Source organism: Bombina bombina, chromosome 6 (assembly GCF_027579735.1).
Source record: "Bombina bombina isolate aBomBom1 chromosome 6, aBomBom1.pri, whole genome shotgun sequence".
Classification (NCBI taxonomy): Eukaryota; Metazoa; Chordata; class Amphibia; order Anura; family Bombinatoridae; genus Bombina; species Bombina bombina.
The window spans coordinates 668,733,195-668,751,191 of NC_069504.1; the positions used below are offsets into that span (position 1 = coordinate 668,733,195).

At 39.8% G+C, this 17,997-nt stretch overlaps 1 protein-coding gene across 1 annotated transcript in view; it reads right to left on the reverse strand.

Annotated features, from left to right (window-relative positions):
* Positions 1 to 17,997, reverse strand: part of PLPBP (pyridoxal phosphate binding protein) — a 133,530-nt gene that overhangs the window by 97,404 nt on the left and 18,129 nt on the right. The window contains exon 3 of the mRNA XM_053717750.1: positions 16,714 to 16,749. Within this exon, the coding sequence (XP_053573725.1) occupies positions 16,714 to 16,749 (36 nt within the window). The remainder of the gene's footprint in view (positions 1 to 16,713; positions 16,750 to 17,997) is intronic.

Consider the following 17,997-nt stretch of genomic DNA (forward strand, 5'->3'; position numbering starts at 1 on the left):
ACATTCACCCAGGTGGGCTTAACACCACCCCTGACTTTAAGGCTTTGATGTAATGTGGCTATATAGTGTGACACAATCTTAGGGTACGGCACCTAGACTATCATGACTCTGTGGGCCATACGGTTTGCGTGCCTCGTTATAGGGGTGCTCCTAACCATGTTGGCAAACAGCACCGGGTTTAGGAGTCTTTGGCATTTCTAATACCTGTGTGGAAGTCAGATAGTGGTTCCTTGGAGTTACCAGGTTCTTTACACACACAGCCTAAAAAACATTACACATTTCCGAAGCTGGACATTAGATCCTTAATTATGTCAGGAAGGAGGAAACAACACCAGATGAGGACTAGTAAAGAACATTACAACACAGATAACGATTTGATCGTTGGATAACCAGGGAACCATAGTGTACATGAGGCATTCGACCTAAAGGCCACTTTAACCTATGGGACAAGGTTGTAACCGTAGACACGGAAGAATGCACAGAATTAAACACAGAGTGAGCCATTATGTATAAATTCAGAAGTAAACAACCAGGCGCTCTTTATTTTATATACATGCAAATCTTGGACTTTTGGAGCTAGACCAATCCCGGGTGGGATATTTCTGCAGTGAATGGAAAGACCGTTATATCAATTGTTTTTATATGTTTTTCAATTTTCTTTAGCAATTTGTTTCAACTTGTCTGGAGTGATTGGTATTCAGAGTAATGTGGAAATGGGGGTACTGGTAGTCACAATATGGAAGTGGAGTATGCTTTGTCTATAGGACCCCCTTAACCTCAATATGGAAGTAGAATATGTTTTAACTATATGACCCCCTTACGTAATAAGGGGTGTTTAAGTTGTACAAATCCCCCTTAAAAATACAACTGAATGTAAATAAGGTATTTGCCTGAAGGTATGAACAGTGTGCATGTGAATAGCTCATGACAATGGGGAGATCCCTGACATACGATTTTTTGAGCATAATAGTCTTTTACACATCAAAGGCAGTACATCATAGATATGCATCTCCATATGAGACCCCTCAGTGAACACTTGGTTCATGAGAAGAAGAAGTAGACTAGCCTAATATCCTCAGCATAAGTTAACACAGTAAGATGTATACATTACAACATGTTAACTTGCGCGATTCACAAGTAGACCCCTTTACTTTTTAGTATAAACATTCTAGCAGGGCAAAGTGCCTGCTTTAACACACTCTGTGATACACCTTTAAAGATTGCTACCGTTAGTCTGTTTCCCTATTCGCAACAGGGATACATTGTAGTGTTTGCTAGGTTGCCATGACAACATACGGCTGTCACACTTATTATCACTATTTAGTGTATAAGCACATTTTGGTTTGCACGTTAATAGTTTGTTGTTTTTTTTAAGAAATTATGCACACATTATATGTCATAACAATTTTATGACTGTGGTATTCACACACATTAAGCCGGGTTATTACGGCTTTAAGATTTTGACAACCGGAAGTATTCTGGCGCACTACTTCCGTCACGTAGCACACTTGGAACGCATTATGCGGTCCAACACCGATAATTTTGGCGCCAGTGAAGGTAGTGGTTTGAAGTGATTTGGAGTGAGTATGTCACTATTTAAGAGTTTGTTTGTTTTCATTTTATTTATGCTGATGAAGGAGGCAAGACCTCCGAAAACGTTACAGAAATAAAAGTAACTTATTTATGAAAGTCCTGAGAGTGCATTTTCTTCTGGCTAAATATTTTCTACAAATTTGCACCCAGGCAGTTTTCCTCTGTGGGCGAGTTCTGGTGTTTTGGATATATATATATATATATATATATATATATATATATATATATATATATATATATATATATATATACAGGGAGTGCAGAATTATTAGGCAAGTTGTATTTTTGAGGATTAATTTTATTATTGAACAACAACCATGTTCTCAATTAACCCAAAAAACTCATTAATATCAAAGCTTAATAGTTTTGGAAGTAGTTTTTAGTTTGTTTTTAGTTATAGCTATTTTAGGGGGATATCTGTGTGTGCAGGTGACTATTACTGTGCATAATTATTAGGCAACTTAACAAAAAACAAATATATACCCATTTCAATTATTTATTTTTACCAGTGAAACCAATATAACATCTCAACATTCACAAATATTCATTTCTGACATTCAAAAACAAAACAAAAACAAATCAGTGACAATATAGCCACCTTTCTTTGCAAGGACACTCAAAAGCCTGCCATCCATGGATTCTGTCAGTGTTTTGATCTGTTCACCATCAACATTGCATGCAGCAGCAACCACAGCCTCCCAGACACTGTTCAGAGAGGTGTACTGTTTTCCCTCCTTGTAAATCTCACATTTGATGATGGACCACAGGTTCTCAATGGGGTTCAGATCAGGTGAACAAGGAGGCCATGTCATTAGATTTTCTTCTTTTATACCCTTTCTTGCCAGCCACGCTGTGGAGTACTTGGATGCGTGTGATGGAGCATTGTCCTGCATGAAAATCATGTTTTTCTTGAAGGATGCAGACTTCTTCCTGTACCACTGCTTGAAGAAGGTGTCTTCCAGAAACTGGCAGTAGGACTGGGAGTTGAGCTTGACTCCATCCTCAACCCGAAAAGGCCCCACAAGCTCATCTTTGATGATACCAGCCCAAACCAGTACTCCACCTCCACCTTGCTGGCGTCTGAGTCGGACTGGAGCTCTCTGCCCTTTACCAATCCAGCCACGGGCCCATCCATCTGGCCCATCAAGACTCACTCTCATTTCATCAGTCCATAAAACCTTAGAAAAATCAGTCTTGAGATATTTCTTGGCCCAGTCTTGACGTTTCAGCTTGTGTGTCTTGTTCAGTGGTGGTCGTCTTTCAGCCTTTCTTACCTTGGCCATGTCTCTGAGTATTGCACACCTTGTGCTTTTGGGCACTCCAGTGATGTTGCAGCTCTGAAATATGGCCAAACTGGTGGCAAGTGGCATCTTGGCAGCTGCACGCTTGACTTTTCTCAGTTCATGGGCAGTTATTTTGCTCCTTGGTTTTTCCACACGCTTCTTGCAACCCTGTTGACTATTTTGAATGAAACGCTTGATTGTTCGATGATCACGCTTCAGAAGCTTTGCAATTTTAAGAGTGCTGCATCCCTCTGCAAGATATCTCACTATTTTTGACTTTTCTGAGCCTGTCAAGTCTTTCTTTTGACCCATTTTGCCAAAGGAAAGGAAGTTGCCTAATAATTATGCACACCTGATATAGGGTGTTGATGTCATTAGACCACACCCCTTCTCATTACAGAGATGCACATCACCTAATATGCTTAATTGGTAGTAGGCTTTCGAGCCTATACAGCTTGGAGTAAGACAACATGCATAAAGAGGATGATGTCGTCAAAATACTCATTTGCCTAATAATTCTGCACACAGTGTATATATATATATATATATATATATATATATATATATATATATATATATATATATATATATATATATATATATATATATATATATATATATATATATGCTATCACCATTATTAATAAAGAACAAAAAAAACATTTCCTTTACCAATTGATGTTTGTGTGTGTGTATATATATATATATATATATATATATATATATATATATATATATATATATATATACAGGTGGCCCTCGTTTTACAACGGTTCAATTTACACCGTTTCAGAATAACAACCTTTTTTTATAGTCATGTGACTGGTATTGAAAAGCATTGAGAAGCAGTGCATTTATTAAAATAGCCAGTAGCTGGAGCTGTCCGCTTGTGTTGCAGCAAAGCCAAGCAAGCTGAAATGAATCCGTTTAACCAGACCTGAACTATCGAGCAGATTTCAAAGTAACAAGATCTTCCGGTCTATAAATCAGTCCAGATTGAAATGCATAGAAAGAACTGTTTGCAGAAAAATGCAAGTGAAGTCTGTGTTGTGTGATTATTTTATTAGGTTTATAATGCTGTTTAGCAAATGTTTTTGTTCATTTAACTTACTTTAATTATATATTCTGTGTTGTGTGATTATTTTATTAGGTTTATAATGCTGTTTAGCATTTAAAGTCTTCATTTCAAAGCTTTAAAAATAATGTATTAGGTGTTACTTATGACAATTTTGAGAGGGACCTGGAACCTATCTCCCTCACTTCCCATTGACTTACATTATAAACTGGGTTTCAATTTACAACCATTCCTTCTGGAACCTAACCCCGGCGTAAACTGAGGGCTACCTGTATATATATATGTGACTGTTTGTGCATTTATGCATGTATGTGTGTGTGTATATGTTTGTAGAACCAGCAAGTTACAGACCTTGTTACTACAGCATGGGGGGGGGGGGGGGGTTAAACAGTGTCACTATACAGTACCACTATATATAGTATGGGGGGGTGGCAGGACCATGTCACAGACTATTGTGGTCACTTTATAAAGTACTGGGGCGGGTAGGGTCAGGCCAGCCATCTCATCGGCAGATTACAGACTGTGTCACTAACTCACTATTTACATTACTGGTGGGTTAAACAGTGTCACTATATACAGTAATAGGGGGTCAGACCATCTCACAAACTGTGGGTACCTCTTTTTGCAGACATGTAATCCGATTCACATTTTTTTCCCCGGTGTTAAATGTTAAAAAAATAAAAAGATATGTATCAAATTCACATTTTTTTGTGGGGGGCCCTTCTTAGATTCTTGCACCTGGGCCCTGTGGTTTCTAGTTACGCCTCCGATTATCAGGACCCAATTACTTTTTTACATTTATTTTGATAATACTAATAAAACCTCATCCTCTGTAAAAAGATTTGTGCTAAGCCCATTTCTGTGTTTAGTAGAGTCCCTTAACCTCTTCAGTACCAGGACTTTCAGAGAAAAACTTGCCCAAAATACCGGAGAACTTTTAGCATTTTTGCTATCACTCAATTTAAACAGAAATATAGCCTTGTTTTGTTTTTAAATTTATCTGTCAAAACTACATTTAATTTTTTTAAGTAGACAACCCAAGGTATTGATCTAGGCCCATTTTGGTATATTTCATACAACCATTTCACCACCAAATGCGATGAAACAAACTTTGGGTTTTCCACTGAACAGCTCTCTCCCCCCCCTCCGGTCACCACCATCTTACGAAGATAAGGCTTTTTTTTGTAGTGTAGGCTCCCCCCCCCCTCTAACTATTGCCACCATCTTAGGCTGTCTGCCACTAGTACCTATAAAACCCCTTTTATTTTATTATTATTTTTTTCTGTTGTGTAGTGGTCCCACCAACTCCAGCAATCACCATTTAGTGACCCCTCCACACCCCCATTTCTGTAGTGTAGCTGCCCCATCCCTCCCTGTCCCTTTATAATTATTTTTCTGTAGTGTAGGGGCCTGCCACTCACTCCCTCCACCCCTACGCTGCTGGCCGCCCAACCGCCACCCGCCTACACCTCCCGCCAGCACTAGCAATGATCATTAGAGATGGTGACACACACAGTATCACTGTCTGTAACGATCAGGAATCTGCCGGTATGGTTCCATATGTGACAGATGCCTGGAGCTTCAGGAACTCCAGCTCTCGTCTGTAACTTAACAGCTGAGACTGCTGGAGTTTCCTGAAGCTCAGATTTATATATACGTTGTGCGATACCATAGGCAAACTACCTCACAATGGATATATACACTTCCATATGGGTGAAGGGGTTAATGTAGTCCTTCTTCATTCAATCTTTTGTGAATACAGAACAGAAGTAATCATTGAGATAATCTGCAATTTACTTATCTTCTTCCACTATTCTATTAGCAACTGTTTTCAATTTTACTATTACACTATTGTTTTTCCTTTCGCTGATGTATCTAGAGAAGGTTTTGTCCCCACGTCTCACTGTCTGTGCGATAATTTCTTCTGCATGAGCTCTAGCCTTTTTGCTAGAGTCAATATTTTCAGATCATCATCTACCCAGCAATGTACATCACACAGCAATTTTTTTGTTTAATTAAATCGCTATACTGTAATCCAATTAAGCATTTTTCTAAATAAAAATATCTTATCTGTGGTGAAACAATCTTCTTGAAGGTATTGGCTGGAGAGAAGTAAAGCACACTATCACTGGACTCTAGAGCAGTTAAAATATGTTCTCTGGAGTGATTAATCACGTCTCACTATCTGGGGAATCTGGGTGTGGCAGATGCCAGGAGAATGCTACCTAGCAGAATGCATAGTGCCTACTGTAAAGTTTGGTGGAGAAGAGATAGCTGTCTTAGTATGCAGCTCCCTCTAATTATGGGTGTTGGCAATTTTGGAATTTAGGTTCTGCACATGTGCAAAAGCTTCTGCTCTGGAATGCAATGAAAGTCAGATTTCAACATGTTGGCACCCATGACTTGGGGAAGGCAGGAAATATCCTCAGTACTATGCTCATAAAATGTATTTAGTGTTTAATGTCTCTTTAAAAGTGCCATAAAACATGTTGAGATCTGTGCATATCCTAAAAGGGCTAATTAAGAAAAAAATAGTTTGCATAAAAAAAAAAAACTGTTTCAAAATTGCTGGCAAGTATTTTTTTATTTTTTTTAAATAAGCAAAATTAGTTAGATAGCAATGCTGTCTGGAGTAGTCGGATACACCTCCTTATCAGCGTTTAGCTACGGAAACACAGGCATTGTATTTCACAGCAGCTTATTTTCTTCTAGGCGTGCTCCAGCACATAATGAGTGTCTACTTCTGCATTCTACCAAAAGAAAAGGTAAATATAGATACAGCCATAGAAGGAATTGTGTGGGGGGAGTTAGAGCAGTACAATATGGAAACTTAAAAAAGAAAGGGTTGTCAGGGCACAGGTAAATACATATTTATATATATATATGTATGTCAATAGGACAGGGAAATATGTTTATGTATGAAACCATATTTGTATCAGATATTACTGGAATAAGGTTTAAATTCTGATGTCAGGATTTGACTCAGAAACCTTCACAAATTGAATATACATCTCCAGGCTGAGCTACAGACAACAGGTCCCAAGAGACAAAGGAAAACATTTGCTTCTTAATTAGGAAGTGCAAATTTCATAGCACTCTGTACCCCATGTGGTGAGCAAGAGACGAAGAGCCTGGATACACACTCATATATGGACTTCCTGCCAACAAAGGAGCTGAAAATTGACAGCTGCCTGTTAAGTGACTCAGGCTGTGTGGCTGATAACACCAGAATACACGTGACACAGACATTGTGTCTGGGGTTAGGATAATACAGTGAAGGCACATGGCTTACATTATGATTTCAGAGCAACTGTACTTAGATTTTAAATAAAAATAAGTACATTTTTGCAAAGGGAACAATACTGGTTTCATATGTGTTTGGAATGGTTCAAATAGCCCAGATAGGTATATATATGGGACTGAGACATTTTATATTAAATGAGTGACTGCTATGTTGAGTAATGACATCAAATACATATGAATGCTTGGATAATTTCTAATAATTATTTCTATTTTTATTGCAGACAACAATTGGTCATGGGCATCAATCTATGCACTTAGAAATAGGTGCACTAAATACCTCAGCCTCTGTGTTTTCAAGAACATGAATAGATATTTGTGAAAATAAAAATAAAAATAATAAATTACACTTATTACTTTATTTCAGATGGAATGCCTGCGTGAGATGAAATAAGTCATATCATATGAATGTACAATAAATGTTTATAAAGTTTTAAATACATCTCTTAAAATATAGTGAGATGAAGATATGGAAGTTACTTTGATGTGATATGACTATGAAATATAAACTTTCTGTTAGGCTAAATGAAATATAAATTATTTTAATATAATGTTAGATGTATTTGATGTTTCATATCAAAATGATCAGAGAGGTGACGTGATCCTACCCCATATAAAATGAATATTGTGGGGGGCGGAGCCAAGCCACGCAGGGAGATGGCTGTGTAGAAGGAGAGCTCATGAACCCTCAGGCATAACAACTACAATAATAGGCATAGAATGTTTCTATAAACTACCCATATAGGAGGATAATACATCCCTAAGTGGTCAGCAATCGTAGATAACCCCTGAGACCTGAAATATCTACATATTGTGGGAAATAGACTAAGAGATCATAGCCTAAGAGACTAAGAAATAGACTAAGAGATCTTTCTTTTTTTTTTTTTTTGTTGCTACCCCTGAGCATCATGAGGGCTACCGGAGATATATAGACACACGGAACCTCTAACATCAAAGCACTGTGTGGGTTATCAGCACCCAGTAACCTACCGTCTATCAGCCTATCCGTTGAGTGGAGGATCGCTACCCTTGGTCCTTCTGATAACGGAACACCGGGTGCCGCGATGCAAAGTAATTCCGGTAAGAAAATAGTCCCTCCGCTCACACGCTCTCTCACATGGCTACGGGGGTCAGAGAATAAGTGATGGTCACAATCTTGTTTAGAGACCGGGGAGCCTGTGTGCCAATTGAGGAGCTGTTCTCTTGATTCTACCTTAGCCCACATAAGTTAAACAGCGATTTACCGCACACCTACTGCCCGCATATACTCAGGCCTGGTTGAGCCTTAAGAAAGTGTTAGGCCTCGTGGTATTAACTGTCATCTTCGGATATACTTCCACGAGGGTGCATGGGTTCTATTATAGCCTGCAAAAGACATAAAAGGTGCCCCTGTGAATCGTATGAGCTGGAGCAGATTCTGTAAAGCACTGCTGACACCCTCACAACACTTTTAAAGTATCCCCTCATTACAAGTCTGCCACCTTATCATTACTTTTGTGCTTAGAGATCAAGTTGAATTTTACTACTAATCCCTAGGGAGCACTATACCCAGGCAGCTTCTATTAGTTGCTAATGTAAAGGGACCTGACTTTATACCCATACTACTTATTTTTATTAGAAAATATAAAAGGTTTCAGCCAACTTCACTACCTGAGGCCTCAGGCTCAGCCTGTCCCTTTCTTTCTACACTCTGCTACCCTCTCTACCAATATTGTCAGGGGTGGGCCTGTACACCTAGTTACCCTAGGCCCATACTCATTGAGTGGGAGTAGTCTGAGGGATGCCCTGTAAGAAGCAAAACAAGGTTAATACTCATACCCCAGTGCGCACCCTGAATAAATATCTGAAACAAGTGGAACTGAACAGTACACCCCCATCTGACACAGTGGGAACAGGTGTGCCCGGTAGAGGGGATACACCACGAAATATGGAGATGCAGGCGTCACAGCATATCACCAAAGAGGACCTGCGCCATCTTTCCTCAAAAGAGGATATTAAAAATGCTGTACTAGAAATGCGCACCCTCTTTCACGAACTTAAAAAGGACATTAATACCCTTGACACCAGAGTCACACAGGTTGAAACCACGCAAGCAGCAAACCTAGTTACCACTCAGCTTATGGACACTGAAATCAAGGGCCATGCAGAGGTCCTACAGCAATTATCTGACAAATTAGAGGATCTGGACAATCGAGGGCGCAGGAACAACCTGCGAATCAGGGGGGTCTCAGAGACTGTGCATCCCCCTGCTATAGAAGGATATTTGCAGAGCCTGTTCTGTACCCTGAAAGGCACTCCCTCCTCTCCGGAGATGATGCTGGAACGCGCTCACAGAGCGCTTCGGGCGAGACCACCTCCCAAGGCGCCCCCCAGAGACATCATTGTCCGTTTCCTTAATTACAAAGATAAAGAAGAAATCCTACGGTACGCCCGTACAAATCACCCGGTACAACATGCGGGTGAGGAGCTCCAGATATTTTCTGACCTATCTCCAACAACCTTACAGAAAAGGAGAGAAATGGGACACATAACAGCCAATTTGAGGGCCCACAAAATCCCTTATCGCTGGGGCTTCCCAGTCTCTATAATGGCGACACAATATACAAAGCGGGGGAATATGTCCAATCATTCTACGACTGCCTTGCTTTGGAAGACTTGCAGCATTCCCGGGATGAGACCCCTGGGACCTCTAACTGGGCCCCCTGACCTAAGAGACTCTGTATTAACATTTGTTCTGAGATGGTTTCTGGTTTTCCCGCCCAACTAGTTTAATCAAAAAGTTACACAACCTGTAGTAAGAATACTGTTTAGTTAAGCTAACGGCTGAGTTTAATTGTTTGAGTGGTGGCCCCGAGACAATAGGTAAGCTCCTCTTTACACTCATGTTTACATTGCTATGTCTCTTCCTAATTGTTAGCACTCAATGCCATCCTCCCGATAAATTGCAATGTCATAGCGTTTATATGTACAATGTTTAGAATTAGATGTCTATAACTGGTTTATGATCGCCCATTGCACCTTACTTACATTCACCCATGCATTGTTTTATCTCTGCCAAATTGGTGATCGTGGCACCCGTATGTCAGTGCTGAGACTTAAATGTTAGCAATAGTTCACTGGCTGGTAATTTTTCAGTGCACTTATCTTGCCAGATTATCCAAATCGTCACTCAACCAGTTGTTTCAATGCTATTTAGACCAATAAACTACTGATTCTTAGCAGTTAAAGAATATCTGTCGGCCACTAGAAATGCCTCCCATAGCACTGGTACCCCTACTGCTACCTCCATGACTATTTACAATAACACTGTGTTAATATGCTTAATGCTAGGATTTTGATGTTTATAACTGGCTTACGGGCACCTATTACATCACACCCCTACCATCTACCCTCTCCCCCGTGTGAATTACTTCACCTTCCTCCACCCCATCCTCCTCCATCCAGGCCCTACTATTCTGTGCCTACTACACGACAACTCTTGAAATTGTGGCAAATCCGCCACCAAGAGTTATTAAATATTTCAATTGTTGTATTTGCCTGGGGGTTACAACCCCAGTTTTCTTTGTTTGTTACTTGTTATTTAGAAGGTTACTGATTCTTTATAATCAATCATTAACGGACCTTCCGTGCTTTGTTTGCTAGTCACAAGACACCTATCTCATCTAATTTCTACCTCTATTCTATAACTCCTACCTTCCCCTTTCCCCACCTCCTCTAAAACTTTCTTCCCTTTTTTTTTTTTTTTTTTAAATTTTAGAATGAATCATCAACATAGTAAGTTCGGATCTCACGGCCTTACACTAACCACTATTAATGCCAAAGGTTTGAATAACCCAGGTAAGCGGTCTATTGCTTTTAGAGCCCTAAAGAACCTACATAGCCATATACTCTTTTTCCAGGAGACACATTTCCGCAGGGGCAGGGAGCCAAAATGGTTTAACGCCCAATATCCCACAGCCCTGTTCGCGTCTGGCCTCTCTAAAAAGGGGGGAGTGGGGATACTGATACACCATTCAGTCCCATTAAAAATTACACATGTAGAAAAGGACACAGAGGGTAGATACCTGCTGATAACAGGAACACTATATGAACATCCGATCACCCTTCTTACTCTCTACAGTCCGAACACAGAACAACACTTATTCTTGCACAAGATTGCGAGACTCATTCTGGACTTCGCGAAGGGACCAGTGTTCCTTTCGGGAGATTTTAATATATCCATGGAGGCGTCGTTAGACACATCCAATGGATCGGACAGTACCCCCACTAAACTTCTCAAATCAGTCAAAAACTCAATCTCAAGTCTTGCACTGCACAATATTTGGAGGTCACTTCATCCATCAACTAGGCACTACACATACTACTCCACTCCAAATAACAAATACTCGAGAATAGATTATTTTTTTACAGACTCCATCGGACTTGACATGGTAACATCTTGCACCATAGGCCAGATTACCTGGTCGGATCACGCCCCTGTCACATGTGAGGTTCAGTGGCCCGATCTTCCCCCCACGACATATATATATGGAGACTTGACGATACATTACTAGATAATCCTACAATAAGCTCTGAAATCCAAAAATCCCTCAATGACTTTCTACGGCATAACGACCCCTCGCAGACTTTAATAACTAACTTTTGGGAGTCCCATAAGTGTGTTATACGGGGTGAATTCCTTAAACACAGAGCCCGCCTTAATAGACAGCACAGATTAAAATATACCCAATTATTGAACTCAGTAACACATCTCGAAGCGGCACACAAAAATGCCCCACGGGACATGGAGACTAAAAATAAATTAGAAGATACTAAGAGGGAACTTCAGGCCCACTTAAGAGAGTCCTTTCAACGTAAATCCTTAGCGATAAAACAACAGTATTATGAGGAAGGCAACAAACCTGGGAAACTCTTAGCTAGAGCGACCCGTAGAAAGCAGCTCAAAACATATATTTACAGTATCCAAAACCCTGATGGCACAACACTGAAAAGTAGCAAGCAAATTGCAAATTCTTTCCACGCATATTACAAAGCATTATATAATATCTCACATAAGCCTAACCCTGGGGAAAGTACAATCACAACAGACGCTAAAATCCAGCTCATAGACCAATACTTAAAAGACCTAGAACTATCACAACTAGACCCCGATCAAAAGACCAGCCTAGACGAACCCATCACTGCTCTAGAGCTTTCTAAAGCCCTTAAAGACTTCCCCAGTGGGAAATGTCCAGGCCCTGATGGCTACTCATTAAAATACTATAAATTCTACAGTAAAACACTAAACCCAATGATGCTTCAATTGTTCAACAGCCTGATAACAGAGCCCACCTTGGCTGGTACAATGCTCGAGGCACATATCTCACTTATACCCAAACCTGGTAAGCCCCCTACTTCCCCAGCGAATTTCAGGCCCATATCCTTGCTGAATATGGACATCAAAATTTTAGCAAAAATTCTAGCAAATCGCCTCAATAAGTACATCCCTTCCCTTGTCTCATCTGACCAGGTGGGCTTTGTGCCCGGTAGAGAGGCAAGAGACAACACCACCAAAGTCCACCAAATTATTAATTTTGCTCAAACTGAAGGAGTTTCTATGGCCCTACTAGCGACTGACGCGGAGAAGGCCTTCGACCGGGTCGATTGGCTCTTCCTGCGTCGAGTCATGTCAGCAATGAATTTCGGTTCTGCTTTTACCAACATGGCATTTGCATTATACTCTGCCCCGAATGCTCGTATCAGAGTGAATGGTATTCTGTCAGATAGCTTTGACATTTCCAACGGGACCCGACAGGGTTGCCCCCATCCCCTTTATTATTCGCTCTTTCGATAGAAGCGCTCGCCCAAAAGGTTAGAAATAATGCAAACATCAAGGGAATACACATCGGGAACGAGGAACACAAACAGGCATTATACGCTGATGACGTTCTCTATACACTCACGAATATTGATACATCTGTCCCAGAGCTTCTGAAATAGATTAATGAGTATGGCAAGCTATCTAATTTCCACCTAAATTTAACTAAATCAGAGCTTCTTAATATAAATGCCCCTATTGAACATATAAACTTTCTGTCAAATAGTTATAAGATGACAATAGCACCCGATAAACTGAAATACCTAGGTATACATCTCTCCGCAAGCCCATCTGACATTTTTAAAAACAATTATCTGGCCCTACGTAAAGAGATAGTCAATGACCTGTCCTCTTGGAGTAATAAATCACTTTCTTGGTTAGGGAAGATAGGTCTCATTAAAATGAATATTCTGCCACGAATATTGTATGTAATGCAGACAGTCCCCATTCGCTTGCCGAATGATTTCCTGCCCCATCTTCAGAGTATCATAGAACAGTTCATCTGGAAAGGTACGAGACCAAGAATACCCAGAAGGACATTGTATCTCCCCAGAGACAAAGGGGGACTTGGCTTCCCAGATCTAACCGCTTACAGGAGGGCCATTTTTCTACAACGACTGGTTGAATGGTCTCAAAATACCACGCAAAAAAAATGGGTCGGAATAGATGGGCAAATCCTACAACTAAATAATGTCGGATCCCTGGCGTGGATCACTACAAATAAACGCCCCAGACTGACACAAAGATATCATATAATACATGAAACGTTGGTTGTGTGGGACAAATTGATAGCCACCAGTACACACATGTCGACCCCTGTCTCGCCAATGCTTCCCATTATAGAAAACCCTGAGTTACCATACTACGAACTCAGCAGAAGCGTGCGCTCTCCGTATAGACTTAGAGTAGGAATTTTGCATTATGCCCAGGAAGGAGGCAGATTACAATCACAGCAAAAACTACAAGAACAGAGCGGCCCTGTTTTCTCTTCCTGGTTAAGATACCACCAGCTATCTCACTTCTTACTCACCCACAAACAAAAACATAACTTTCTTAGAAACCTGACGCCTTTCGAATCCTTATGCACCGAAAATACCCCACCTAAAAGACTGATCTCAAAGATATACAAACTCTTACTCATTCCACCAGACATTCAGTTGCCTACATATACTAGGGTATGGAATAGGGAGCTTAGCAGTATAATTGAGGAGGACGAATGGATTAAATCCTTTGGCCTAACCAAGAGGTCATCGGTATCAGCCACTGTACAGGAGATACACCTCAAGCTATTGACCAGATGGTATTATACTCCTGCTAGGCTCCATCAGCTCTTTCCTGCGGTTAGCGCCAAATGCTGGAGGGGGTGTGGAGAACAGGGTTCCATTGTCCACATATGGTGGTCTTGCCCCAGCCTCACTAGTTTCTGGGAGGCGGTCATGAAGGAGATATCAGAAAAACTGAACACAACCATACCCAACACACCTGAGACTCTGCTGTTCTTACACCTCCCCAGCATCAAAGCCACACATAGCCGCGCCCTCCTTTTACTCATGCTCACTGGTGCAAAGAAACTCATCCCCAGACTGTGGAAATCAAAAGAGGTACCTGCTTTGGCAGATTGGCGCTCCGCTGTCAATGACCTACTGGTTATGGAAAAATTGCATTATTTCAAGTGTAACCAAATGGTGACATACGAACTAATGATGGCCGTTTGGGCCCCTGTCCCTGTGTGAAACCTAGGGGAGTTTATCCCTCATTCGGAAGGCTATGTACAGGCCTTTGTTACCCCTTTTTTTTTTTTTTTTTTTCCCTCTCTCTCCCCCTTCCCCCCCCCCTTTTTTTTCCCTCCCCTTCCTTCCAACTTCTTACTTTTCTACCTTTCTTAGGAGTGTCTTGGTAGATTGAGAAGGAATATTATGTACTATTTTCCTTTACATAAAGAATTGACCAACAAATAATTATTAAAATGTCAAGCTTTTCATCTCTGTACTAAGATTTCTGTAATGTGGTTCTGCGCGTTGCGCTCCCACAAATGTTATCTTTGTAATATTGTCCAATGTACAGTGCCCTTGTTTTCTCTTTTACCAATAAAGCTTGTTTTTTTAAAAAAAAAAAAAAAAAAATGAATATTGTGAGATTAATACAATAAATTATGGCAGTTATTACATAGTTTAAAGAAATATTTCACTGGCTAAAAATGTTGGTTAAATGAATTTGTATGTATTGTCATGCTGCATTGTTTTTGTGCTGTCTGTTTGTAATGCTGCCACCTGGTGTTATATTGCGAGAACTACAGCCAGAAGGTTTTTTTTTTTGGCTGTTAAAAATGAAATTTCCAAGGGCCAATCCGATTAGACTTCCCAGGTAACCAATGGGAAGGTCAGCTTCCGTAGTGCCACCCACATGATGTCATCAATGATTGAAAACATATATAAGTAAGCAAAAGAGAAATAAAGAGGCTGCTGTTTAACTTTGGATGATATCTGCTGCTGGGCATTTTGAAACCATTCTTTGAACAAGTTGACTACCTCTATCTCATTGATTGCAAAAATTACTTATCTGTCTTCTGAGATGAAACAAATTTCTGGTAACTGAATTATCGATTTTGATCATTTTGGTAAAGTATAAGAAAAGGGCTGCTAATTACCTGTGATATTTTAAAGTCACTGCAGTTTAAATTACAGTTAATAGATTTAAAGAGCAGGTTGTACTATTAAACTGTGTGTCATTGTTTTAGATAGTTCTTAGCTGGCCTGTTTGTATGCAAAAACAATTTAAAAATAAGTATTCATTGTTGCTGGGTCTGGCAGAGTCAGAGAAATAAATTGTATTTCAAATTGGTAGTCACAGCCTACATATTGTTTAAATCTGTATCTGATTTGTTAAGTAACTCATCTGTGCAAGTTCTGATATTGTAAGTTAATTATGTATTAGGATAAATTGCAGTTAAATAGCAGAATATATATATTACCCTATTGATTATAAGCACTGTTGCTTGGATGTTAAAGGCTATTTATAAATAAGGTTGGTTTTAAAGATAAGCGTGTATGAACTTTGCATAGCATATTTAAATAGTTTTCAAGTGCATATAATATTATTTCATATTCCTTTTATTGCAAATATATTTCAAAAATGTTCATGGATATTAACTAAATAAAAGAGTTCAGGTATTTATGTTAATTTTATTTGTTGTCTTAGTAGAAGTATATTGATTGTGGGTTCAGTTTAAAGAAAGATTGTTAAATATATTCCCGGCCATATACTCACAAATTGTTTGGAGAATACTGCTAAGATTTTCATAAATATACTGACAGTGTTAATGGTGAAGCACTTCAGTATACATTTGCAGGTAAAGTAATTCAAGTACATATTATTTTGTCTCTATCCCAACTAGTTTAATTTTTAATGCTACAGTATACAAAAAAAAAAGGCTTTAATAAACACACCCAAGGAAGACAGTAACTTCTGTGGAGAAAATATAACTGTAAAACCTGTGCACATTATGTATGATAACATGAAAGCGTGTTACAATTTTATGACACAGAGAAAAGAGAAAAATTGAGCTGCAAATTGTGAAAACATAAGTTTATAGAAGCAAAACTTACATGTGCATCTAAAGCCTTCTCGACTAGTTCTTGAACCTAAGGAAACAGTAAAAGATGACATTCAATGAAAGAGATTAAGCCACCCCGTGAATATTTACAGCATATTTCTCCATTGTAACTGCCAGTTACAAACGTCCTTTATTATTATTATCAGTTATTTGTATAGCACCAACAGATTCCGCAGCGCTAATTAATAAGTCTCTATGCACAATATAGCCTGTGAAGTTACTGATGACAAGCAAGAAATGTACTCACATAAACATATTACAATCAACATTTCTTAAAATATTGAGGCCTATTTATCATACGTCTTGCGGACCTGATCCAACAGTGCGGATCAGGTCCGCAAGACCTCGCTGAATGCGGAGAGCAATACGCTCTCCGTATTCAGCATTGCACCAGCAGCTCACAAGAGCTGCTGGTGCAACGCCGCCCCCTGCTGACTCACAGCCAATGGGCCGCCAGCAGGAGGTGTCAATCAACCCGATCGTACTTGATCGGGTTGAATTCCGGCGATTCCTGTCCGCCTCATCAGAGCAGGCGGACAGGGTTATGGAGCAGCGGTCTTTAGACTGCTGCTCCATAACTTGTGTTTCTGGCGAGCATGCAGGCTTGCCAGAAACACGGGGCGTCAAGCTCCATTCGGGGCTTGATAGATAGGCCCCTATGTCTAAATCTGAACAATTACCCACCCTCTCTTAGTTGGCAAACAAAGACAGATCTTGAAAAAGTCCTCATGCAGGGAGAAACGCGTTGATGTTATGCAATCATTGCAAATTTGAATTCTTCTACAACCACTTGTTAGTTTTTTCCCCTATATCTATGGAGGACTTAGCGGTTTCCATCTTTGGTGTAATACACCTAAAGACAAAGTTTCATAAACAGAAATTTTGCACTGAAAAGTGCCAAAAAAAAAAAAAAAAAGTTCCTTGAAGTTTCATCTACAAACATCTGAGGATTCATCCTACGTGCTAAATTGCACTAAAGAGCCGATGCTGTCTTTACTTTGGCACTTGTGAAAGCGGATCAGCTCTAAATTTTTAAATACAAGTGTCTACCAATACGACCGGAGGCTGAGTTGCTGTAAAAGTTTGTATCACCCTCGTCTCTTTCTAGTCTGGAATCCAGGTACTGTGCATGCATACATTTTAGGATACTTATCTTACTCTGGAGTATAAACTGCTGTGAAAATCTTGCGGTTGTATTTGAGACATTGTTGCGATTTATTTTGTAATATTAGTCAGCCTGTTTTCCATCTGCTGGTGGATCACATATGTTCAATCT